Source organism: Melanostigma gelatinosum (assembly GCF_949748355.1).
Source record: "Melanostigma gelatinosum genome assembly, chromosome: 23".
NCBI lineage: Eukaryota > Metazoa > Chordata > Actinopteri > Perciformes > Zoarcidae > Melanostigma > Melanostigma gelatinosum.
Genome location: NC_136656.1, coordinates 1,705,568 through 1,731,453, shown reverse-complemented (window position 1 = coordinate 1,731,453; position 25,886 = coordinate 1,705,568). Strand labels below are relative to the sequence as shown.

The window sequence follows — 25,886 nt, the reverse complement described above, 5'->3', positions numbered from 1 at the left end:
AAATGTAAGTTCCTTTACTTTTAGAGGACCCCCCCCCCCCCACACACACACCCCATTTCAAAATAAAAGCCCCAAAGAGTGAATTCTAATTGAAATGCTTGTGATGAAGCCAGGCATTTAATAACCTCTGTTTATGTGTCAGACATTATGATTATGTCTCCTCTCCCCATCTCCCCCCCACTCAGCACCACCCTTTCAAAATAAAAGCCCCATGGATTAACTGTATTTAAACAAGCTCAAAATTAGGCTTTTTTGTTCAAAAAATGAATGCTCTTACTAATACTGCGACAACTACTACTGCTGCTGCTAATATAGTATTACTACTACTGCTACTACTACTTCCACTATAACTTTTGCTGTTGCTACTATTACTACTACTGCTACTGCTATAACTGCTACCATCAATATTATTACTACCACTACTGCTATTACTACCACAACTACTATTACTTATACGACAACTGCTACTACTACTACTACTGCTATTCATGCTACTAAAAGTAGTAATACTACTACAGCTATTAGTACGACTGCTACTAGTACTACTACTACTGCTACAGCTTCTACTGCCATTACTATTACTATTACTACTACTACTACTACTACTACTGTGATATTAAATACTACGACCAATACTGCCGCTATTACTATGACAACTGATACTACGTCTTCTACTACTTCTTCTAATTACTAATACTTCTACTGCTAATAATACTTCTACTACAACTACAACTTCTACTTCTACTACTACTAGTAGTTATTCTAATGCTACTAATACTTCTACAAATAATTCTTCCACTACAACTTATACTACTACAAATATCACCACTGATGAATTTTTTTAAGCCACAGAAACTGTTCAAATATCAAAATGTTCAGCTCTTTCAGGAGAGGTGTGATATGACTTCCCATTTTCTCTCTGAACTGGAGTGAAGTAGCCTATAAAGTTGTATGACACAAGTACCTCAAATACCTCAAAATTGTACTCAAGTGCAATACTTCAGTAAATGTACTTTGTAACATTCCACCACTGGACTTCACTGGAGTTTGTTTTACTTTAAATATAACAAAATGGAGGAGAAAGAGAGAGAGAGGTCTCTATTCCTTCCCTGATCTGGGTTCGCGCCAAAAAACAGACACACCCTCTCCACCGAACAGTGACGTCAGCACTGTGCTCGGCTTCTGATTGGACGGCAGCGGCTCAGTTTCAGTGCCCTCGAGCCGAGCCCCCCTCCCCTCGATCTCAACAGCCACAGCGCGAGGGAGACTTGACGTCTCGTGTCAGCTGCTGGAGCTGAAGGACACCTGTTGCCACGGAAACGGGACCGGAGGGAAAAGAAGGAAAAAAAACACCAATAAAAGAGAAGCAGAAGAAGGTGAGTTTATTTGACCGCCATTTTGACTTTGTTGTCCTTTTAAAACAGCAATGTTTTCAAAGTAATTATGGCTTAAAAGTTAGTTTAAAGTATATTTATTATTTAATTTTTTTAAAACTCCTACAGTAATCTACTCATGGTACTTTTGCGATATATATATAAGATATATATATATATATATATATATATATATATATATAATATACATAGATATGTATGTTTATTTTGTTATTTATTTTCTGCAGTATGTCTCAATGCCGTAGAATTAATTTGTGGTTACAAAAAGACACAAAAAGTGTTACTTTAAATAAAAGAATATAATATATATATAATATATATATATATATATATATTATACATATATATAAAATATATATAATATATATATGATTGATTGGCATGAATTCCATTAAAAAATATGCTCAAAACAAAAAAAGATCATTAATTGTTATATGCGGAATGTGGGTCAGTGTGTAACCCGATCATCTACTCATGTGTGTTGTTGTGTTTTGTCAACACCAACCGGTCACATGTGTGTCAGTGTGTACGAACTGTTCTGACCATAAAGGTCACTTCACACTGATTACGAGCGCTTCACCCTCTGATGTGCGTTTCCTGGCTTTAAATACAGATCCATCAGCAGTTGGTGAAGCAATACACGTTGTATCAGTATTGATTACCAACACAGGTTTATTCACATGGTAAGAGGTAAAGACTGCGTAACAGGGAACTGGAGTAAAGGTGACGGTTTAAAGTACTGTACTCAAGTACAATTTTGAGTTCGTCGTACTTTACTTGAGTCTTTCCATTTCCTGCTACTTTGTACTTTCTACTCCACTACATCTCAGAGGGAAATATATTGCTTTTTACTCCACGATATTTTTCTGATAACTTAAGTTACTTTCACAAATTTAGTTATATATTTATAATATATCATATCAGTTATTTTTATAAGATCAATTAAGAGGGGGTATTCTCAAGTAAGCTAAGTATGAAGGTGTTAAAATAAACTCCACCTAATCCAACCTAATAACCTGCAGAGAAAATCCTCCTTCGTCTTCAGATAAATCAACTTTATAAATCAACTTTAAAAAGCCTCTTGGATCAGCTGGAAGATGCATCGTCACAAAGCTGAAAACACAAGACACAACATCAGATATAATACTAAAACTCTGGCTCTTATTCCTAAATTCTGGTATCGGGCGACGTTAAGATGATACTTTAAGACAAGTTCGTCACATTTAAGGACAGTTAAGACTTTAACATGGAGTTAAACTTCTGTCACACCAGCTGAAGGGAAACCTGAAACCTGTCCAACATACTGTAGAATCTATTTATACACAGAAACCTGATGGACTGAAACCTGAGTCCTGGATCTTTAACTATGAATACTTTTATATTTGTCTGTTACGTACTTTTACTGAAGTGAGGCTTGGAATGCAGGACTTTTACTTGCAGTCAGTGGCGGCTGGTGGAACCTGCTCTAGGTAGGGCCGTCCTATCAATGTCAGCAAACATCCCAGTATGATTTAATGCAAAAAAATGTAAGTATCAAACACGCATTATTACTTGGCAGTTAAATATTTAACATGTATTCCAACACGAAAACAATCAGTAAATAACACTTATATAATATAATATAACATGTTCATTTATTGAGATGCCCCTATGGACCTTGTTATAGGAGGTAAAGATCAGGAGAAGTAAACATGAAGTGTAATTATGAATACTGATGTTAAATTAAGCTATGATGAGTTTTCACTGTTAATTTAACATCTCTATTACATGTTGATGCCTCCATGACCAAGTTAAGCAGATGAGACTGAGGACAGCTATGTAGAAGAAGAGATGTTCACTTTGTCTAACATGTAGCTTGACAGAGTTCTCATGTGTGTCCTGGTGTTCTCATGTTTCCTTACCCCCTCATCCCTCACTCCCTACCCTGGTGTTCTCATGTTTCCTTACCTCCTCATCCCTCACTCCCTACCCTGGTGTTCTCATGTTTCCTGACCTCCTCATCCCTCACTCCCTACCCTGGTGTTCTCATGTTTCCTTACCTCCTCATCCCTCACTCCCTACCCTGGTGTTCTCATGTTTCCTTACCTCCTCATCCCTCACTCCTACCCTGGTGTTCTCATGTTTCCTTACCTCCTCATCCCTCACTCCCTACCCTGGTGTTCTCATGTTTCCTTACCTCCTCATCCCTCACTCCCTACCCTGGTGTTCTCATGTTTCCTTACCTCCTCATCCCTCACTCCCTACCCTGGTGTTCTCATGTTTCCTTACCTCCTCATCCCTCACTCCCTACCCTGGTGTTCTCATGTTTCCTTACCTCCTCATCCCTCACTCCCGTAACTGTCCGTGCTGGATCGTCCCCGTTGTTTTAAAAAGCTAAATAAATGATTAGCATGACGTCATCCAGCTAGCTAACCTGTCTGGTGTTCAGCTAGTACAGAAGCTTCATGTACTGCTTCCCTTTCCCGCGAGTCTGCTGTCTGATTGTGAGGTCAGGCTGATCTGATATCAGCTCTTTGGCTGCAGAATCTCCTCAAAGTTCTCCTCTCAAACGGGTCTTGGAGGAGGAGTGCTCGCGCTGGCGTTCTGGCCCACAGCTGAATCTATTTGAGGGCGCTGATTGGCTAAATTGTATGTCACTCATTTATATCTTGAATCAGCAATTGGCTAAACTGCTTCATAGACCCGCCTCTTTTGGGCCAAAACGATGCGGCCCCCCGAGCTGCGTGTTCTCAGAGTGTCGTGCACACAGACAGAGAGGACGAGCAGAGAGCACACAGGCTGAGAGCACAAGCAGGAAAAGCATATATTTTGCGCAGATATCATATTTTACACACATTACTGGGTACATTCCATCATTCAAAAACACAAATATTGACAATTTGTATAATTTATGGTTATTATAATTTATTATTTTTTTGTGTGGCTCATGGTGGGGCCATGCCCCATGGCCCTCTATTGACCAGCCGCCACTGCTTGCAGTAGAGTATTTCCACCACTGATGAAACGCAAGGATTTGCTGATTTTCTCTGTTTTATATCGTGAACATATCTTTGGGTTTCGGACAAAACAAGTACTTTTGAAGATGTGATTCTGAGCTCTGTTTCCTACGACTACATCATGTTTGTGTTTCAGGAACCCGCTGCGCGTCCAAGTGTTTCCTTCACAGTCATGTCATCTCCAGCTCTGCTCAACCTGCTGCGATGTGGTCGCTCCACCGTCAGACAAACCTTCCTCACCGTCAGAGAAACCTCCACAGCTGCTGGACAGGTCAATCTACATTCAAGTACTTTGGTACAACTTTGACACTTCTAGTACATTTTGTTGATAATACTTATAGTATCAGTACTTTACTAATGGAGCCTTTGTAGCCTGTGGTATTTTTTACTTTTACTTCAGTACTTCTTCCACCACTGAACATCGCCCACGCTCGCCTTGTATGTGTGACATCGTTTTAGGCAATTCATTCAGAACATTCAAAACATTTTAACCTGACTTTAATATCATTGATAGTTAACCGTCTGATTGGTCACCCTGCAGGTGGGCGGGGCTTTGTTCCGGGGTGCGTGCGTGCGGCGGGTCAGCGGGTCGAATCGCTTCGACAGCGACGGCAGCGGCCAGCCGGTCACCTGGGACTCATTCGGTATCTGGGACAACAGGATAGAAGAACCGGTACTGCTGCCCTCCAGCATCAGATATGGAAAACCAATTCCACAGGTAACTGGATGGATGGATGATGGATGGATGGATCAACAGATGAATGAACGAGTGAACAGATCAATGAATGGAGACAATGATGGATTAAAGGGTGAATAGATACATTAATGGATTCAATGATGAATGAATATATGGATATATGGTTGAATAAATGAATGAATGAATAATAAATAGATGGATGAATGAGTGGATGGATGGATGGATAGATGATTGATGGATGGATGGATGAATGATGGATGGGTGGAAAGATGGATGGGCAGAAGGATGAAAGGATGGATGAATGAGTGGATGGATGATAGATGGATGGATGGATGGATGATAGATGGATGGATGGATGATGGATGATGGCTGGATGGATGATGGATGGTGGATGATGGATGATGGATGGATCGATGGATGATGGCTGATGGATGATGGCTGGATGGATGATGGATGATGGATGATGGATGATGGATGATGGATGATGGATGGTGGATGATGGATGGATAGATGATGGATGGGTGGAAAGATGAAAGGATGGATGAATAATGGATGGGTGGATGATGGATGAACGATGAATCGATTGATGAATGAGAGGATGGATGGATGGATGGATGGATGATGGATGATGGATGGATGGATGGATAGATGATGGATAGATGGATGATGGATGGATAGATGATGGATGGATGGATGAATAATGGATGGATGGATGGATGGATGACGGATGGATGACGGATGGATGGATAGATGATGGATGGATGGATGAATGATGGATGGGTGGAAAGATGATGGATGGATGGATGAATAATGGATGGACGGATGGATGGATTATATGAATACGTGTATGAATAGAAGAACAGCGGCTGACCCGATGAACCCTCTCAGGTCAGTCTGTCCCGGGTCGGCAGTGCTTCTGTTTTGGGTCTCAGGAAGCAGAACGAGGATCGTCTCCGTGTCGCCCGTATCCATGACAACCTGCTGTACTTCGCCGTGTTCGACGGTCACGGCGGTCCGCAGGCCGCCGACTACTGCTACACCTTCATGGAGAAGTTCATCAGGTTAGATATTAGTACGATAATATTGATAACACGACATTTAAACGTTACACTTTACAACATGAGAGTGTTTTTGAACAGAGACGCTCTGGAGGACGAGGACGACCTGGAGAAGGTTCTAAAGAAAGCCTTTTTAGACGTTGACAAGGCTCTACTCACACACCTCAGATACTTCAACAACGGTGAGACGCACACACACACAAGTACACTACAGTAATACATTTTATGGGTACATGCTGTATTTACTACTTGACAAGATGCTGAACAGCAACAACAACCAGGACGGACACAAATACAAATATTACACAATTTCAACAAGAACATTTCTAAACATTACACCAAAGTCTTATAATGTTGGGTTCAGTGTTTTCTGTCCAACCCACTAAAAAGGTTTTGCATTGTTTCTACAAAGATGCAATGTAGTAACGCTGTGGATGATTAGTTAGGTTAAGGCTACAAAACTACTTGAATGAGGTCAAAAAAAGGTTGTGGTTTGTGTTAAAGTCAAAGTGTAACAGCGTAGTTATAAGTTATAGTAACAATGCAACATAACAACGTAATGTAACATTGTAATAACATAACTCAGCAACGTAATGCAACAACGTACCATAACATGCAATGTAGCAATGTATAATTTGACGTAACAGTCTAACGTAATAAAACAAAACGGAAAAACATAATTGCAAAAACTTCAGTAACAACGTAGTACAACAACTTAATGCAACAATGTAACGAAGCAAAGTAACGAAGCAAAGTAAATAATAATAATAATACATTTTATTTATATCGAGCTTTTCATAGCACTCAAAGACACTTTACATTAAAATCATCATAGATAAAAGCAACACACTGAAAACATAAAATACACAACAACGCAAGAACGTAACGCAAGAACGTAACGCAACAACGTAACGCAACAACATCCCTTCTCTTCCATTGTTTGTTTTGGTGTTTTTGTTTTGACTATATTTTAATTTCTCTGCAAATTATTCATTTCGGTATATAATGTAAATCAGAAAGAGAAAACTTAATTCAATTTTATGTTTTTATTTATTTTTACAGTGCAGATTGATCAACATTTCAGTTTCATAAAATATTAAAAGTGAAACTAATTTATTTAACGTGATAATATTCTAATGTAATGTATCCATCATAATACTGTACCAACAAACAAATAAAAAAAGAAAACAAATTTAAAAGTACTGCATATCTAATACTACAAAATAAATGCTGATGCTAAATACTACATTGTCATTGAACGTCCATCTTCCTCCATCTTCCTCCTCAGCCTCCTTCCTGACAGCCGGCACTACGGCGACGGTTGCTCTGCTACGTGACGGTGTGGAGCTGGTGGTCGGTAGCGCCGGCGACAGCCGAGCGATGTTGTGCAGGAAGGGAGGAGCCAACAAGCTCACCAAAGACCACACACCTGACCTCAAGGAGGAGAGACACAGGTACACACCGAGACTGGTACTATGACTACTGTTACTATGACTACTAGTACTACAGTGCTTTAATAATATGTGTGCACACCCAATCTATTATAAGATCATCACATGTTTGTAGCATCGCTGGCCTGTGAGAACCTCGTATCTCCAACAGGCTTATTTAGCTTCAGAAGTGAGGATTTTAGTAAAAACTACAGTATTTATCTCTGAGATATAATAATAATTATTATTATTATTATGGATGGCATTGAAAAACAACAATATAAAATAATAGAATCCCAAAAATGTAATTAAACAATTTTAAGATGTAAAAAGCCTTTCAAAAAACAAGTATGAGTATGTAAAATAAAAATATAATTAATAGAGAAAGAAAGTCAGATGTACTGGAGGAGAATCAGGAAGTAGTAGGAAATGACTCAAGTAAAGTACAAGTATACTTGAGTAAATGTACTTTGTGTGTTCAGGATCCAGAGGTTCGGCGGCTTCGTGACGTGGAACAGCGTCGGTGAGGCCAACGTCAACGGCCGGCTCGCCATGTCGCGCAGCATCGGAGACTTCCACCTGAAGGCCAGCGGCATCATCGCAGAGCCGGACACCCGGCGGCTCACCGTGAGTCCCAAAAAAACACATTCAACGTTGACACATTCATCGACGGTTTAAAGGTCATATGTGAGAATCCTGGTCTCTGCAGGTCCAGCACGCCAACGACTCCTTCCTGGCTCTGACCACCGACGGCATCAACTTCCTGCTGAGCGACCAGGAGATCTGTGATGTCATCAACCAGTGCCAAGACCCCACAGAGGCCGCTGACGTCATCGCTCAGCAGGTACCGGAGACGTTTTCATCCAAACGAAGCACAAATTTAACTGAAAATAACATCTACATCCATCAGAATATTAGGAGGTGGTTCTTCAGGATCAACAGTAGGAAGGAGGAAACTACAGTTTCCGCTCGTTAGTGTCTTTTCAAAATAAACATCAGTGGAAATGTACAGAGGTTCACTCCTAAGATGCATAGAGTATTTTCAAAATAAACCTCCAACGTAGGTTAACTTTTTTTAGGTTTTCATAATAATAATAATCACTCTGAGAGAAGTCAATGCTTCATGTGTTAAAGCTGCATTCTCTCTAGTGTCCACCAGGGGGCGACTCCTCTGGTTGTATAGAAGTCTATAGAAAATGACTCTACTTCTCTCTTGATTTATTCCCTCAGTAAACATTGTAAACATGAGTTTATGTCTCAATCTCTAGTTTCAAGTCTTGTTCAATACAGCATGATGTTCATTTAGTACATTATGCTCCATTTAGAGTCACACAGACCATAAATAACGATTTCTTTAGGCACTGCAGTACGGCTCGGAGGACAACGCCACCATCATCGTGGTCCCGTTCGGAGCCTGGGGGAAACACCAGAGCTCCACCGCCGTCTACAGCATGAGCAGAACCTTCAGCTCAAGTGGGAGATGGGCGTAGACGACACACACACACACACACACACACACACACACACTAAACGGCACAATTACGTCATTGTTATATCCTCAAAATGAGCCAAATCTGTGAAACCCCCTAAATTCACGCTTTAGGGCTTAAGTGTTTTAATATGTTGTACAAACATCTCAGTACATACTGAGAGGTTTGTTTGTGTCTTCGTTTGTTTATCTGCGTTCTTTAAACCTTTAACAATTCCCACATTTTTGACTGTTCGGTCAGAAAGAAAGTTTAGATTTGAGTTTTTATTTTTCTGAAATTACTTTTTTAAGTTGGTGAGCTAAATCATAACACACGTAAAAGATCAAATTCACCAATTTAATATCAGAAATAACCAAAAGAAACATCAAATGTGACAAAAAAGACAAAGTAAAAGCTGCCAATAACTGTTTATTGTTCTGTAATGTTTTATTTATATAACTGTTCACAGAGCTTTGATGTAAAAGAGCTTGTAGCCAAATGTCCCTTTGTAAAATAATCAAAGGAAAATGTTTCTATGATGCAAAATTATCTTTTTATTTCCTCTAATTTTTGCTTTTTTCTTGTTAAAATCTGCATGTTTTTCTCCTCAGGCCTCTAAAAGTCTTTAAAATGAAACATATGAGCAGAAATTAAATAATAAATAGTAAAAACTGTAAATACAGTAAATAAACCACCAATGACGAGTTTGGGCAAATGTAGTTTTAATAAAATAATAATTACAGAACCGGGGGAGGTGGAAACATTTTGAGAAAAAATTCTAAATTTATGAATTTATGAAGTCATAAATTTGCAATAAAAAACAGTCACAGATTTGCGTCTTTGGTGCAAAGAGTTTGATCCAGACTTTTAAAGTGACAAAAAAAACTGTTTTTGAGTATTTTCCCAGATATTATATCATATTTTAGACTTTGAGAGGCCTGAGGAGGAAAACATTTCTAGATCTTAACTAGAAGAAAGATCGGACGTTCTCTTGTGGCCGAGTGTTTTCTGAATCCTCCACCAGACGTTGACCCCTGACCCCTGACCTCCTGTGGAGACGCTCTGGACGAATAAAGTCTGACAAGTTCAACTTCTCTGTTTCTGCTGTCGACTCTTTTTAAACTGCCGCGCTGGAAAGTAACTAAGTACATTCAGTCAAGTACTTTTACTTCAGTAGCTTTGTGAGGTACTTTTACTGGAACAGAGTATTTGTACAGTGTGGTGTTAGTAAAGTATCTGACAGTACAGCAGGTACTTCATCTGTGAAGTATTCATCGGAATTTGTTACAAAAATCAGCTGATTTCCTTCTCAGATGACCAGCAGGAATCTGTGTGACATGCGTTCAGGTATCAATAACACACACACACACACACACACACACACACATACACACATATATATGTATATATGTATGTATATATATGTACATATATATGTATGTATGTATCTATGTATACATATATATGAAACTCTGTGAAACTCAACTCTTTAACAAGTTGTCCCTGTTTTTATCTCCCTAAAAGAGCAATTCCGTCAGCTTCTCTTCTCTGTTAACTCTTCATTCCTAAAAGTCACAAAATAAACCAGACTCCGTTTAAAAAGTTAACAAGTTAAAGCGAGGAAGAGTCTCAGACACCCGGAAGTGTTTTCTAGCCGTTAATTTGGCTTTTAATTTAACTTCAATGGCGTCATTGTTTATGTTTTGTTGTTTTGTGATGTTGTTGTTTTTAGCTGCGTCTTTGCATGAAATGTGCTCTACAAATAAAGACTGTTATTGCTGTTATCAAGCTGTGCATGCAGTAATTCTTACTGTGAAAAGTCACATTAATATGTGGACTCAAAAGATGCTAATGAGCTCTCTGTTGTCCCACAATGCATTGCAAAAAGCAAACTGAAGAGCCAGAAATATATAAAAGTAATGAGTGTTTTATCTTTGACAAAGAATTTTATTTTGTTAACTGAACAGTGAAATGCATCAGATAGTTATGGTATCAATATGAATAAAGTGTTATGTGTCACCAGCGCCCTCTGGAGGCGTGAATGTCCAGTGCACTTCGTTTTAAATATTACACTCATAACTTTAAAAAAGGCAGAAAGAAAGAAGAAACAGCAATGTTTTGATTATTATGTTTTGATTGTTTACTTACATCGTTAATAGAGACATTTAAAGCAACACATTAATAACTTTAATAGGTTTCCTTATTAGTGCAAAAGTTCTTTATTGGAAATGTATAGCGTGTATTTGTATATTTATCAGTAAATAGGATTAAGTTTTACTCTAACCAAGATATATTTTGTATTTTTTTCAAATTTTAAATATTTTATTATTTGTTTATACATGCATTTAGTATAAATCATAACATGTAAAACAAAAAATACTGTATATATATATTTATATATATTTATATGCACGTATGCCTTGGGGTGGGCTACAGTGGTGTCAAGTACTGTATGGCATACGTGCATATAAAAATAACAATTTTAACTTGAAATAACTTCCGGTTACATCCTGTGCTTATCACCGCCCATCCGGTACGCACCGCGAACACAAATCGAGCGCCCTCTGAGAAACAAACGGCTAGAAAACACTTCCGGGTGTCTGAGGCTCTTCCTCGCTTTAACTTGTTAACTTTTTAAACGGAGTCTGGTTTATTTTGTGACTTTTAGGAATGAAGAGTTAACAGAGAAGAGAAGCTGACGGTTTGAAGAAGAAATAAGTTTGTTTTTAACGCTGTGAAGGTAAAAACAAAACGTTTACAATGTTTGTTTTTAGCCGGTTACACCTCATTAAAGGTAGTTAAACACCGTGTATTTACCTTTAACGAGCTGAAACTGGTTATTAATTCATTTGTTAACACTTCTTTACATGTCGAAATAGTTTAAATAGCAGCAGAGTTGACCTGGTTTTAAGGGAACACAAAGTATTTAGCTTAATATTTAACTTAAAAACGACAACAAGCTCAACTTTTACCACTTTATTAGGTACAACCAACCTAACCTAATACACCGTGTCACTTTAGAGGCTGTGGAAAGTAACTAAGTACATTTACCCAAGTACTCTACTCATTTGAGGTACTTCTACTTCACTACATCCAGAGGTAAATATTGTACTTTTTACTGTACTACATCTCAGAGGTACATATTGTACTTTTTTACTACCTTTACCAGACAGAATTAGTTACTTTATTATGGATTTGAAAAGTGTCGTGTAAATACAGGCTCCACATGCGTGAAACAAACGGTAAGTGACTTTAAGAGACTTTAATGTGTTACAGCAGAGTTTACTCACTTTGTTGTGAGCAGAAGTTACATTTATCTTCCTGTAGATAAGCAGAAGTACAGCAGAGCTCATTTAAATATTTAAAGTAGTTTTCCTCATACCTTCACTGTTTAAAGCAGATGTAGAGTAGTTTGTCATCTGTATATTTGACTTTAAGAGATCAAAGATCAACCTTTTCTTTATATGTTACTCATCAATAAACTTTAGAGGAGTTTGTACTTTGTACTTCCTGTAAATTAAGTTTATTTATTACGTCTGACGGGAAAGAGGTAAAGTAGTAAACGTTCACTCTTATTCATTCACAGCGACCTGTATGCCTCCGATACGGCCTGAAATGTGAGTCTATGCAGCGATCTAATATCACGTTATTACGCTTATTTAACGGGATTTTTGTTCGGGACTGATTTTCAGTAAAACAATATGCGATCTGGAGATCAACTTTAATTATTCTGATTATGATGCTCAGAGTTATCACAGTAACTGCTTATAACAGAGCGAACAGCTAATGTACGGAGGTTCCATTCAGCTACATTATGGTGCGTTCAAGCTCCAAACAGTAACAAAAAATACAGTTTTATTTTGTTAAAATATAAAGTAAAAAAAAAACGATTATAGCAATCATATCCAAATACAAGGTTAGTGATAGACAGCTGTTGTGTTAAGAAATAATAATATCTATATATTTTAGTTTTTAACGCACTGGTAAAATAACGGGACAGAAAAGACCTCTTCAGTCACAGTCTGTGTTTAAAATATGTTTTACTCTCTTGGACTTTTATTTTGGCGATCCACGCTGCATTATTAGGCAGTGTTTGGTCTCCATGCAGAGATAGATGACAGGAAGCTGAGCGTCTGCTGGGCTTTCATAAAAGTTAAATCAAGTTTAATGAAGCAGACTTCCTGTAATGTGACGTCAGAGTTGTGTACTTCGACTTTTCACCACTAGGTGTCACTGTCTGACATTACTCTCTCTTCATCTCAGCTCTGGACCAACATGTAATAAATATAAACGCATGTATAAAAGGTTACATTTATAACATATTCAACAAAGAGATAACTTCTTTGTGGTAGCACAATATTACCAAGGCAGTGAGAATGAACCCACCGGTATAATAACACGCATCTAAACATCTACATACATAAAGTTTATAACATGACAATTCAACAATTCATTCTTCTGTTTTTGTCTGCAGGAGGAAGTGGAAGGAGAAGTGGGAGGAGTCAGATGATGGAGGAGGCGGAGCCGAGAGGAGGGGTCACAGAGGAGGAGACTCCTCCGAGGGTGAGAAATAAATAAACTTATAAATAAATAATAAATAAACGAGACAACAAATATACAGATGAGTTTATTATAGTTCAATAAATAAATACACATAAATATGCCTATATGTAATAAATAAGAGGTAATAAATATATAAATCAATATAGTACTTTGAAACTACTTTGAAATTTATTTCTGGAGACTTTTACTTTGTAATGCCACATTTAGTTCCCATCTGTTCAAATGACAGTTTTTAAAAGATTCTGACCAAAATCATAGAAAACATGATTGAAACATGTTTTGATCAGTAATATACATTTTTTCTACCAGAACTTAGTTCTTCTTCTTCTTCTTCTTCTTCTTCTTCTTCTTCTTCTTCTTCTTCTTCTTCTTCTTCTTCTTCTTCTTCTTCTTCTTCTTCTCCTCCTCCTCCTCCTCCTCCTCCTCCTCCTCTCCATTCTCAGGACTCCTCACATTTATCCGGTGGCCCTTTAAGGGGCCTGACCCCCCAGGTTGGGAACCAAACTTCACTCTAGAAGGTGGTTTATAAACTAGCTCCACTTACTGCGACTAGAACGTGAAATATAACATTTAGTTCCATAACAAGTACTTGTACTCGTGATACTTTGAGTAGATTTTGGTAGTGATACTTGTGTCCTACAGTCACATGTTAAATACATAACGTGTGTATAAATATACGTATACTCACATGGTTGCAGGCTGTTGGTCGTTAACATTACTAACTTGTTATCGGCGTGGTGCACAATATAAAGCAGACGTGTGTTTGATGTATTTCTTCCTCACACGTTATGCAGCCGCCGGATGAAAGAAAAGGGCTCGGCGTCCACAATGCTATCAGACGGTTGTGGCGGCAACAAAAGCCATCCGGCGTGATAAACGGTGACGGGGTTTGTGTGACGGCCATTGTTGTGGTTAATGGTGATGGAGTGATGGCGGTTAGCGGGAGTGGTGAGCAGGTGACTCACCTGCGTGCAGAGCAGCAATGAAGAGAAGTTTTATTTTTTAAACAAAGAGATATCATGTAACTGTTTTATTCTGGTTGGTGCCGGAGTAAATCTTGGTCTATGGTCGTCACCATCTTGCTTTTTGGCCATCTTTGACACGGACAACTCCCAGACCGGACAACACCGCTATAGAGACCTGTCAATCAGCGTGTAGCCCCGCCCTAAAGCATCCCCTGCTTTATGGTCTGTGTGACTCTAAATGGACCATAATGTACTAAATGAACATCATGCTGTATTGAAGAAGACTTGAAACTGGAGATTGAGACATAAACTCATGTTTACAATGTTTACTGAGGTAATAAATCAAGAGAGAAGTAGAGTCATTTTCTATAGACTTCTATACAACCAGAGGAGTCGCCCCCTGGTGGACACTAGAGAGAATGCAGCTTTAACACACGAAGCATCGGCTTCACTTTAAAGAACCGGAGGTTGCCGCCTGATTTCCATCTTTATGCCCAAAACTATGATTTTCGTCTGAAGATAAATATGAACTGATTAATACAAAATACGTTGTTTTTAAAGTGAATTGTCCCTTTAAGAGCTCATAGAAAAAAACAGAAACCCACCTGTCACACAGCAGCTTCTCTAACGTGTGTGTGTGTGTGTGTGTGTGTGTGTTGACATTTGTTTTTGTAATCTCCGTTAATCGCAGTTGACAACCGTAGTGCGTGTGTGTGTGTGTCGTTACCTCTCATCTGCGTCAGGTGACCATTTCCTGACTCGAGTGTTCCGGTGACCTCTGACCTCCTCTGCCGGCTGCCAATCACGGCAGGGAGCCTTCATCTCCGTGGCAACCTCACAACCTTTTGATCTGGGTTCTGATTGGCCGCCCGATGAGCTCCGGGTTCCCACGGTGATCCTTCCGCTGTGTCGTCGCGGCGCTTTGATTTCCTGACCTCTGACCTCTCTACTGTCGGTTCACTGTTCGAGGAACCGCGGCTGCTTTCAAACAGTTGGAAAATGTGCAGCGCATTCTTTGTTTGCGTGCTCGTCGGATCGTCTGTTGAGGTGATCGTGGGCAGCAGCAGACGGGGGAGGAAGAGCGGGATTTGAACCTGCAACCTCGCCGTCAAAACCAGCTTCTCCAGCCTTTAATTCAACTGGGAGACAATGAGTTAAAGTAAAGTTCACCGGTCCCCAAGTTTGGGTTTCATCCAAAACAGAGCTGTGAGTTTATAATGGTCACGCATACACGTGGCTTCCACAGAACACAATACTCATAAAGTCCAATTAATAAATACCGAAGAGACACAAAATACTATAAAAAACAAAGAGCTCCATTCAGACAACGAGCATTTTAAAAGTTGTTTTGCGGACAGACCGAACAATCCTTGTTATCCGTTTATTACATTATATTAAAGTGAAATGTGTTTACGTTGGTTCTTCCAGCTGGAGGAAACAGCTGACGTGTGGTTTAATATATATATTGATGTATCCAACATCTCTGGGTGATGTCATGATTTTAAACCCTCCAATCAATGGCCTCGAGGTCTTGCAGCTGATTGGACGCGCTGTAACCGTGACTCACCTGTGGGACTAAAACAAGCATCTGACCTCCTCCTGCACCTTTTTTTGTTTTATATTTCTTTTATAACAGGAAGTAAACAGTAACTGCAACCACACAGACGACACTTCCTGTCCAGCTGAGGCTCCAGGCCTTCCAGCGACGTCACAGAAACCAGGACCTGTGGTGCTTCAAGGCAACACCAAGAACCCGGCCAGCGAGAAGCTGGAGAGAGTCTGCAAGTGGAGCATCACCACCTACAAGGTGAGAGAGAGGGCTCCAGACCGTCAGGTGATCAACAACCAATCGGATCGATCGATAACGACGCTCTCTCTCTCTCTCTCACTCTCCCTCTCACTCTCTCATTCTCTGTCTCTCTCCCTCCCTCTCTCTCTCTCTCTCTCTCTCTCCCTCACTCTCTCTGTCTCTCACTCTCTCTCTGTCTCTCTCTCTCTGTCTCTCTCTCTCTCTCTCTCTCCCTCACTCTCTCTGTCTCTCTCTCTCCCTCCCTCCCTCTCTCTCTGTCTCCCTCTCACTCTCTCTGTCTCTCCCTCTCTCTCCCTCCCTCCCTCCCTCTCTCTCTCTCTCCCCCCCCTGCAGTGCACTCGTCAGGCTCTGTCGGAGAAGCTGGGTCGGGGGTCCCGTACGGTGGACCTGGACCTGGAGCGTCGCCTCGAGCTGCTCAGAGACGACCGGCAGCGCTACGACAGCGTGACCAAGCTGGCCAAGACGCTGGCCAATCAGCTCGCTCAGTTCTCGGTTACCCAGAAGACCCTGGGGGACACCTTCGCCGAGCTCAGCCTCAAGACGCCGACGCTGCATGTGAGTCCGATCGCCATCGACGCCGCTCGCGAATAATGCTGCTGCAAGCGTTGGATAAACCCCTCCCCCGAGGGTTGGCGTGTAGCATCTTAGCACAGCTGCAGACACCAGGCCGCCATGAGTCAGCTGCTGTCTCTCTCTTCCTGTCAGGTGGAGTTCGGCGTGAACGCAGACGCTCAGAAGTTTCTGTCGAAGAGCAGCGACACTCTGACGGCGTCCGTCAACGCCTTCACGTCCGACATGAACACTCTGGTCAACAAAACCATGGAGGACACCATGATCAGCGCCAAGCAGTACGAGGCCACCAGGTGGGTGGGACACACTTCCTGTTTCCTGTCGGAAGAGTCACGCCTGTGTTTATCATCGTTGGACTGTCAAACATGGAGACATCATATGAAGACGTAAACCACACCGAGCACAAGGAAGGTTTGGGGTTTCAGAAAGCAGCAAGGCATTCTGGGAAATGTAGGGATATCACAAGCTGAATTAGAAGAAGATATAAACATGGGAATGTTTCATTTTTCATAGTTTGTCCCATACGCTATGAACGCAGCATGAGGGACGACATTGTAAGGCATTCTGGGAAATGTAGGAAATGGTCTTGAACTTTAAATTCAGCTGTTACCTGTAGGTCTTTGGTTCACAACCTCTGGTTCTTAGACCAGTGAAGAGACACGAAACAACTGCCACGAGAAACCAGCATGAGCTGGATGATTACCTGAGTTTGCGCATGTAAAACATGCATCTGAGCTCCTCTGAACTTCTCTCAGGATCGAGTACGACGCGTACCGAGTGGACCTGGAGGAGCTGAACCTAGGACCCCGAGACGCCGTCACTCTGCCCAAGCTGGAGCTGGCCCAGAGAGACTTCCAGAGCCAGAGGGACAGGTACCAGAGGATCAGAGAGGACCTGTCCGTCAAAGTCAAGCTGCTGGAGGAGAACAAGGTGAGAGGAGGGAGGGAGGGTCAGCATCTCATCCTGCATGAGTTGTGATTCTGTGTCTTTATTAGAGAGTCAGCAGAATAAATGAGTGGACAGAGATGTGGTTAAAACCCAGTTTCCCTCCACTTCCAGCTCCTCATGTGGTCTGATAAACGGCAGAGAAAGAGACGACATAATATCACCACAGCCGCATATTGTTTGAATTAGTTTTAATGCACTACCTTTAAGAAATATAAACAATGAATTGTTGGGTTTAGGAAATGTTACAAAATAGTGAATCTTCAATATGATCGTTGTTGTCCGACAATCCAACAGTTCAAGACCTTCAGATGTTCCGTTTTCTCTCAATTACGATGGAAAAAACCTGCAAATTGATCGTTTGCTGTTGTGAAAATGACATCATGGGGTTGATACTTAATATTTGACGTTGACTTTCCGTCTGCAGGTGAAAGTCCTTCACAAACATCTGTGGCTGCTCCACAGCTCCGTGGCCGCTCACGGTTTATCGTGTCACAGCTTCCTGCAGCAAAACGTCCGGCGGACGGCCGAACACCAGGACGACCCCGGCGTGGACGCCCCCTGCTGGCCGGAGGAGAGCTGACACGACTACGCGACTACAGAACCGGTGTTCTGCGGATTAACGGACGAGAAATGCACGCGTTGGAAGTGACTGTTTGGGATAGGTAGGGAGAGTATCTGTAGCAGAGCTTGTGGGGTTGGGATGGAGTTCTAACCTCTGGAACACTGAGTGAGTTCCAGGGTTTAGAGGGAAGTTAATTATCTTGGATGTTGTTAGAAAAGGTGGAATTCAACACTCCAGGTCTTGTTTTGATATCCAGGACACTAGTGATCTCATTACTTTACAATCACAGACGCAGAGTTCTTGTGACCTGTTTAACAGAGACACATACGCCCTCCTGGAGTTCTTGCCTCTGTCTCAGAGTGTTGGGGAGTAAATCCATAATCCTCTGAGAGGCACTAAGCCTTTCTTTGAACTTTGTAAAAATCCTCAACACCACTGCTGGGAAACGGCTTCTCTTTTCCTTTAGCGGCAGAAATCCCCGCTCCTGTAACCTCCGATAGGCCGTTTTGTTTCTGGATCCGTGTCCTCCACTACGACCAAATACCTTTTGTCTCTTCTCGTTCTTTTTTAATAAGCTTCTAATTTTGAAGCCAGCGCCGTCGTCTCTCTTCGTGGTTAAAATGACAAACGGTTGCCAGATGATATGAAGCTGTTTAATTAAAGTTATGAAGTCAATCTTTTTTGTTTTCTTGTTGATGTGTTGTCTGCCAGCCAGAGTTTGTTGTTGTTGATTTATTGGTGCGGTAAAAGAAGCACATCTTACTGTTTGTACTGTGGCGTCACAAAGCCAACAAAAGGTTTTTGTAACTTTAAACCTTTGTTACAAATGATGAACCCAAATTAAATTGATGAACGGATTTGAAACTGTATTCAGATTTGATAAAACGTTGTCCAACCTCAACTCCTCGTGGAAAGATTTGGACATTTGATTGATGGTCATCTGTCAACTTAACTTAGCACAGATTTAGTCTCCCCAGCACCTCTCTGGTTGGTTGCTGCTCGTTTCCTCCTCTGGTTTACAGTGAAGGAAACTCAACGACCTCTTGAGACCAATAAGTTGTGACAAACCAAAAGAGTGTGTCAGTATGCTGATGATGTTGCCTTGTTCGTTGGTGAGGAAAAGTTGGTTGTAGCCAATCTTTCAGGCAATGTTTCATCCGTAACCATTTACGTTTATGGGAAGATTTGGATGGTTTATTGGTGGCCGTCTGTCAACTGAACTTACCAGACACGGATTTGGTTTTAGTCTTGTTGATTGATGGTCGTTTGCTCCTCTGGTTTACATAAAAAGATGCTCAACAATGTGTAGAGGACAATAATTTGTGACGGGACAAAGTAATGTTGCAGTATGCTGATGATGTTGCCTTGTTCGTTGGTAAAGACGGGGGTTGTTGTCGTTAATATTTAAGGCAGCGTTTCATCATTGGCCGTAGTTTTAGTGTTTATTTACTGGCTGTCACATCAACATTTGGATGGTTGATTGATTTAGCCAAAGTTTTAGTGTTTTTTTCTCGTCTGTCCGATCTAACAATGTGAGATCTTTTTAAGTTTAAACCTCAACCACAACTTCCGATACGTTTTTGGATCCACTCATCTAAAATAGCGTCCAACACGTTGGTACTTCTCAATGTACTCGTTACATTTTAGTTTACTTTTAATTATTTAATCACACAGCTTCACAATAGGAAACCAAATAAGTGGCCAGTTTCGTGCGCTTTCTTTCACTTATTTCCTTGTTTAGTCTTAAAGAAAGGCTGCTGAAAGAGGAATTATTAGCCATCGTTTAAGTTTAAACCCAATATATACGTATATATCACTTTTTCACACTCTGCAATTGTGTCGAATGTTAGCCCTGAATTAGAGATTTCTATTCAGTTTAGTTTAAAAGACTGAACACATGTGCTGCCTTTTGTTGTTGTTTATTTCCTTCTGATTGAGACAAATCGTTTGCAGGCTCTGCTGTTCATCCTGATGACCATGTGGTGGACAAAATAACAGAAACAGCTTTGATTTGTGGTGAATTTTAAGGCCGTGTTGAATTAAAACATTGCTGTTATTTTGCCCACTTTCTGAGTTTCCTTTGCACTCTATCCGAAGCATCGTCCGCCTTAAATGTTTCCTATTACACTGAACAATGAATCGACTCCTTCCACACCGTTTAGTTGACGTGTGAATGTGTTTTTGTTTGCGTCATCGTATCTCAGACCCGACGACAACTATGCAACGACTCTCGGTGCGGTTTGTGCAATAATGTCTCCAAAACCTCGCCTTAAAAAACTGACCTGACCTGAATTGAATATCGTCCTTAAGGGAAATTTCACCCTTATTGTTGTTGTTGTTGTGATTCAGTGTCGCTGTTCTTTCCTCCAACAGACTGATCTCATGCTCGTAGCAAACATTTCAAGAAATCCTCTCAGAACAACACCTTCTATCTTCTAACAGACCAAAGAAATAAAGGGTTAAAGGGGAATTTTCTTTTTTTTTTTTAAGTATAAATTACAGAAAAAGGACCAAAATGTACTTAAACTGTTTTAATCTTGTTGGAAATGTTTGTATGTAACTGCAAAATAAATGTAATGAAAGCAAAACTATGTCTGTCTTTTTCTTTGTCTAAACAAAACCAACTTACCAGAATTACATCTTCAGTATTTCGGGTGCTTCCCAAACACACAGTTTGGTTTTTACCTTGCTCTCCACACTCGTCGTCACTTTGCTTTTCTCACTTTCTTCGGCAGTAAAGATGGATTTCAATGTCACAGTGAAGCGTTTGACAGGAGAGAAGATCAAAACGTTAAAGCTTTGTTTCTTGTGTTTTTAACGTCCTTTTAATGTCAACGTCTCCTGTAAATGACGATGCAATTTTCTTTGTAGCTATTTGTAAAAAAATTACAAAAATGCAGGATATAATCTGACTTAAATGGAGAATCGAGTTTAAAATAATGAATGAATGAAGAGTGAGTATTAACTTGGGTCTGAGGAAATGAATAACAATAACTTTATTTATATAGCAGCTTTAAAAACAGAGTTTACAAAGTATTTTGACAGTCAAAGCAGTAAAAATAAGGCAATAATAACAATAACAGAAAGCTCAGTGAGACAGTTCATACCATAAAAATAAACTAAGAAATTAATAAAATAATTTAGTAAAATAAAAATATTTTATGAAATAGAAAAGCGACGATATCACATAAAAGCCTGTCAAAATGTGTTTTAAGGAATGATTTAAAATAAATAAAAATTGCATGAGTAATAATTACAAAATAATACACTAACGAAGAAAATAATCAGTAAGATTTTAATTGCAGTACTTTTATTTGAAAGGTATTTTTTAGTAGTTTTAATGTGGTAAGTACTTGGTCTGAAATCTTGGAACTGGATTCCTTTCAGGTTAAAGTGTATAAAATATATTTACTTGTTAATAAACATCAAGACAAACATTGAAACACACATATAGGGGATGTAGTATCTTTTAGTATTTGTTCAGCTGTAAATAAAATACTCTCTGAACACAGTATTCATTAGTATTCAGTGTGAATGTGTTGCTTCCTTTTAAATGGACTGATTTCAGAATAAGAGTCTTTCTGTTTGCCTCTGATTGCTCTGAAGAGAGGCAATTATTCACCAGGCAACACACACACACCAACCTGATTCCACTGTGTGTGTGCGTGTGCGTGTGTGCGTGTGGTTTCCCAAACATTAGAACAAAAGAGTAGTCACAACAAAGACTCTCTACTTCCTTCACTGGTTCATCTTTGGACCCAAATGTAGTGAAAAGTGTTGATTAACTTGTTGACTGTCCGTGTGTGTGTGTGTGCGCGCGTGTGTGTGTGTGTGCGGGTGCGTGTATGTGAGTGTATTTGGGTGTGTGTGTGTTTGTGTGTGAGGAGGGAAGAGTGACTGTTATTTTGCCAAGGGTGGGGCTGGTAGAGCTTATCTGGGCCACACACACACACAGATACACACACACACACACACACACACATCAAGGCTTTAATGTCAATTGAACTACATACAATGTGTGTGTGTGTGTGTGTGTGCGTGAGATCTGGAAGTCGTAAAAAGAGAGAAAGCCTTCACTTCCACCTTACGCATGCGTACACCGCCTTGGTTCTCTCCCTCCCTCAAGCACGCGCGGTGTCAGTAGTGTGTTTCATTCGGCTGCGTAGCGCGCGCGCTGCTTGTGGATGCCCAACCGGCGTCACGCGGACTCAGTACATCTTAGTTTTCTCGTTAAACTGGACGTTTGTTAACGGAGGTTCCGGTACACGAGAGTCCGCACCGCTGGAGCCGCTCACCCCGGTAAGTTCACACGTGAACTACACGTTGCACTCTTTTGCACTCTTTCGTTCCTCAGCCCTGTTGATTTAGGGTGAGAGTCGCTTCACGTTAGCGCTGATCGGAATTAGCGCTGCACGCTCTCGCGCTGCACAGCACGGTGACGCTCCACGTCCACCAGACTACGCTCACGTGTACAGGTTCGAACAGCGCGAGCCCACAAACGGCCTCTGGACCGCTGCTCTGCGCTCCATATTGTGTTTTATAATCGGTGGAATAATTCGGCTGTGTGTATGTGACGCATACACCTGACTTTAATGTGTTTAATCGTCTGTAATATATACACATATATATATATATATATATATATATATATATATCTATAGATTATTTAATGCATCTTTGGTTCATCACTTTCAGATCATTTTATCTTTCAGGCAGTAATATTTCTAGAATATATTTATATTATAATATTTACTCTCCTGAGGGTTTCTTACAATATTCACACTGTTTCCTGCAGTGTGATATTTTATGATATTCATAGTTTAAGTTCAGTGAGACTTGCAGTTCATATTTGCTGCTCAGGATTAAGTTTATTTAAACTGTTTTTGTTGTTTACTCTAAAATATCCAAATATTAATATTCAGTCATTATTTATGATCTTCTTGATTACTCAACTTATTAGGTGCCAGTCACAAGCTCCCAACACCGAAAGAAGTTCAGCTCACATCATGTGATGTGGAAACTGGAATATATTCGTATTTATTTAGCCGGAGCCGGTGACTTTCTACATCAGTTTTCAGGCCTCGGGGTGTTTGAAACTCACCTGACGTGTCAACAGTCAATTCAAACAACCAACACCAGCAACTCGCCTGCACGAAGATGAGCGTGTTGCTCAAGAGCACTTCAGAAGGGCAGATCAGCTGCTGAGGGTTTGAACCTGCAACCTTTCTCGTCCACAAAGTGTCCTCCTCCTTATAAGCCACGTCTCTGCCTGTTTTCAAAGGGACGCATCGAGAGACGCTCCAACGCGGAACATGCTTCTGTTTTAACAAGTCAATCATTTTACTGGTTGGTTCCCTTTAGAGGAAGTGCAGTTATGCCTCTTTTTTTGTGATCGTTTCAACAGAATTGCACTCGTTTCTTTCACATTTTAAGAGGATTTAACGTTTAATAATTCATTGTGTGATCCGCTCGACTGAGCCGGCGCTAACTGTTGTAGCTGCTGATTTGAACAGTAGCTCGCTGCCTCTGGGATCAACAGGTGAAGCTGTCGTATTGAGTCTTTATTCTGAACATCTCACCACCAGACTCCATGTTGTTTCTGCTGTAACTCATGGAAAATGCACAAATTCTCTTCCGTGTGTGTGTGTGTGTGTGTGTGTGTGTGTGGGTGTGGTTCTCCCCTCGGGCCTCGCTGCCCCCTCAGCGGGTTTGAACGGGTCCCGCCTTGACCCCCCTTGACCCCCCCTGACCCGCCTGGAGCTCCGATGAAGGAGCTTCGGCCTGGTGACATTTTCGATTCAGGACTCTAGTTCGGGACCGCCTCTCTTGTTTTTTTTACTTTTCTGTGGCCATGGTAACCCCAGAGACGAGCGATGCTCAGCCGGACCATAAAGACGGAGCGGTGAACTCAGTGTAGTCGCTTCCTGTGTGGCACAAAGGAGCCGTCAGACATCATTGAGGGATTTTTACCCTTTTTTTACACTTGTTTTTTGGCACAACGGAGACAAAACTGATGTGATTTTCATGCTAATGTTGTTTGAAAAAAAGAAGCAGATCAATGTGGGGGGTCCCCGCTTCACCTCCGAATCACCATCACAACACACACACACACGTGTTTACTATTGTTGGTCTGGTAAATAAAACGGAGGCCGTCTTCTCCTCTTGGGGGTTTTATTTGGGTTTCCAGGGTAACAGAGTCTGTGATTTGGAGGGCTGCGTAGTTTCTGAGAGGTTTCATGCACATGTTTTGGTAATTTCTGAGTAGATCCTTTCATAGCTGGGTTGATATTTAATGGTAGTTTCTGGGTAGATTCTTTGATGGTTTCTGGGATATTTATTGGTTATTTCTGGGTTGATTGTTGAATTATTCGTTGGATAGTAATTGTAATTCGTAAAATCTTCATGGATTATAAAATGGTTTCTGAGATAGATTCTTTGATGGTTTCTCAGATAATTCTGGGCAGATTCTTGGATGTTTCTTGGATGGTCATTGGATGTTTCTTGGATAGTCATTGGCTGGTTTCTTGGATAGTCATTGGATGTTTCTTGGATGGTCATTGGATGTTTCTTGGATAGTCATTGGCTGGTTTCTTGGATAGTCATTGGATAGATTCCTGGATGGTTTCTTGGATAGTCATTGGATAGATTCTTGGTAATTTTAAAGTCTTATTGATCACAAAGTTTAGTAAGAGTTTAATTTTTTGGTCTCATTCACAGCTCAAACATTTTCATTTTTCTAATGCGAACATGTTTATACCACAAACAAGAGTCTACAGCCACGAGCTCTGTGAGGATGTGCTAACAGAGTGCTAACATTAACATGCTCACAATGACAATAATCTACACAGAACATACCGATCCATATCCAAGAAACCATCCAATAATCTATAACTATGGAAGAAACCATCCAATCATCTTCTCAGAAATAACCAAAGATTTGAAAAGTTTATCTTTGAAAGCCGTCTCGCTTTAGTTCTCGTCTCTGTTGAGAGTCGAAGTATCGATCGGGCGGATGTACGGATCGGGTGAGGAATCGGTGCAAAGACTCGTGTACTTGGCGCTAGCCGATCCCGTGTTCTAGGAGGTATAAGAGGGATTTCAGATACCAGTGTCTGTATCTTTAAAAACTCAAATATTGGTTGTGTTAATGAGTTTGTTTTGGTAAATTTCTGGAGAGTTTGTTTCCTCGGTGGAGGTCTGGATTCATGCTTGGACGTTTTTTTTACCTTTTGATCGTGAAAGTTCTTGACCTTGGAAATCGTCGCCTAGTTTGACAAATTTATCTTTTTGTTTTTATATTGTCTCTGAATACTTTCATTTCTGGAGGGTTTTCTTGTGACGTTTTCACAGATTTCTTCCTGGATATCTGAAGCTCGTATATATTCTGCTGTAATCCTCAAACCGAGACGTCACTGCGGGAGAAA

At 40.5% G+C, this 25,886-nt stretch overlaps 2 protein-coding genes across 3 annotated transcripts; both read left to right on the top strand.

Annotated features, from left to right (window-relative positions):
* Nucleotides 1–1,256: 1,256 nt before the first annotated feature.
* On the top strand, nt 1,257–10,138 carry ppm1ka (protein phosphatase, Mg2+/Mn2+ dependent 1Ka). 2 transcript variants are annotated; one of them, XM_079295390.1, is made up of 9 exons: nt 1,257–1,376; nt 4,527–4,661; nt 4,932–5,108; nt 5,976–6,148; nt 6,227–6,327; nt 7,434–7,599; nt 8,058–8,202; nt 8,285–8,419; nt 8,934–10,138. In XM_079295390.1, exons 2-9 carry the CDS (start codon nt 4,563–4,565, stop codon nt 9,063–9,065), a joined length of 1,128 nt encoding a protein of 375 aa, XP_079151516.1. In that variant the 5' UTR covers nt 1,257–1,376; nt 4,527–4,562; the 3' UTR covers nt 9,066–10,138. The 2 variants fall into 2 exon arrangements, with proteins under 2 accessions (XP_079151516.1, XP_079151515.1); XM_079295389.1 differs by having other exon boundaries at nt 4,527–4,685.
* Nucleotides 10,139–11,683: 1,545 nt separating this feature from the next.
* On the top strand, nt 11,684–21,021 carry LOC306796467 (arfaptin-1-like). Its single transcript, XM_079295393.1, has 7 exons — nt 11,684–11,784; nt 13,519–13,607; nt 16,209–16,379; nt 16,716–16,937; nt 17,088–17,245; nt 17,708–17,882; nt 18,325–21,021. The coding sequence occupies exons 2-7, from the start codon at nt 13,551–13,553 to the stop codon at nt 18,478–18,480; spliced, it is 939 nt and encodes a 312-aa protein (XP_079151519.1). The 5' UTR covers nt 11,684–11,784; nt 13,519–13,550; the 3' UTR covers nt 18,481–21,021.
* Nucleotides 21,022–25,886: the final 4,865 nt, after the last annotated feature.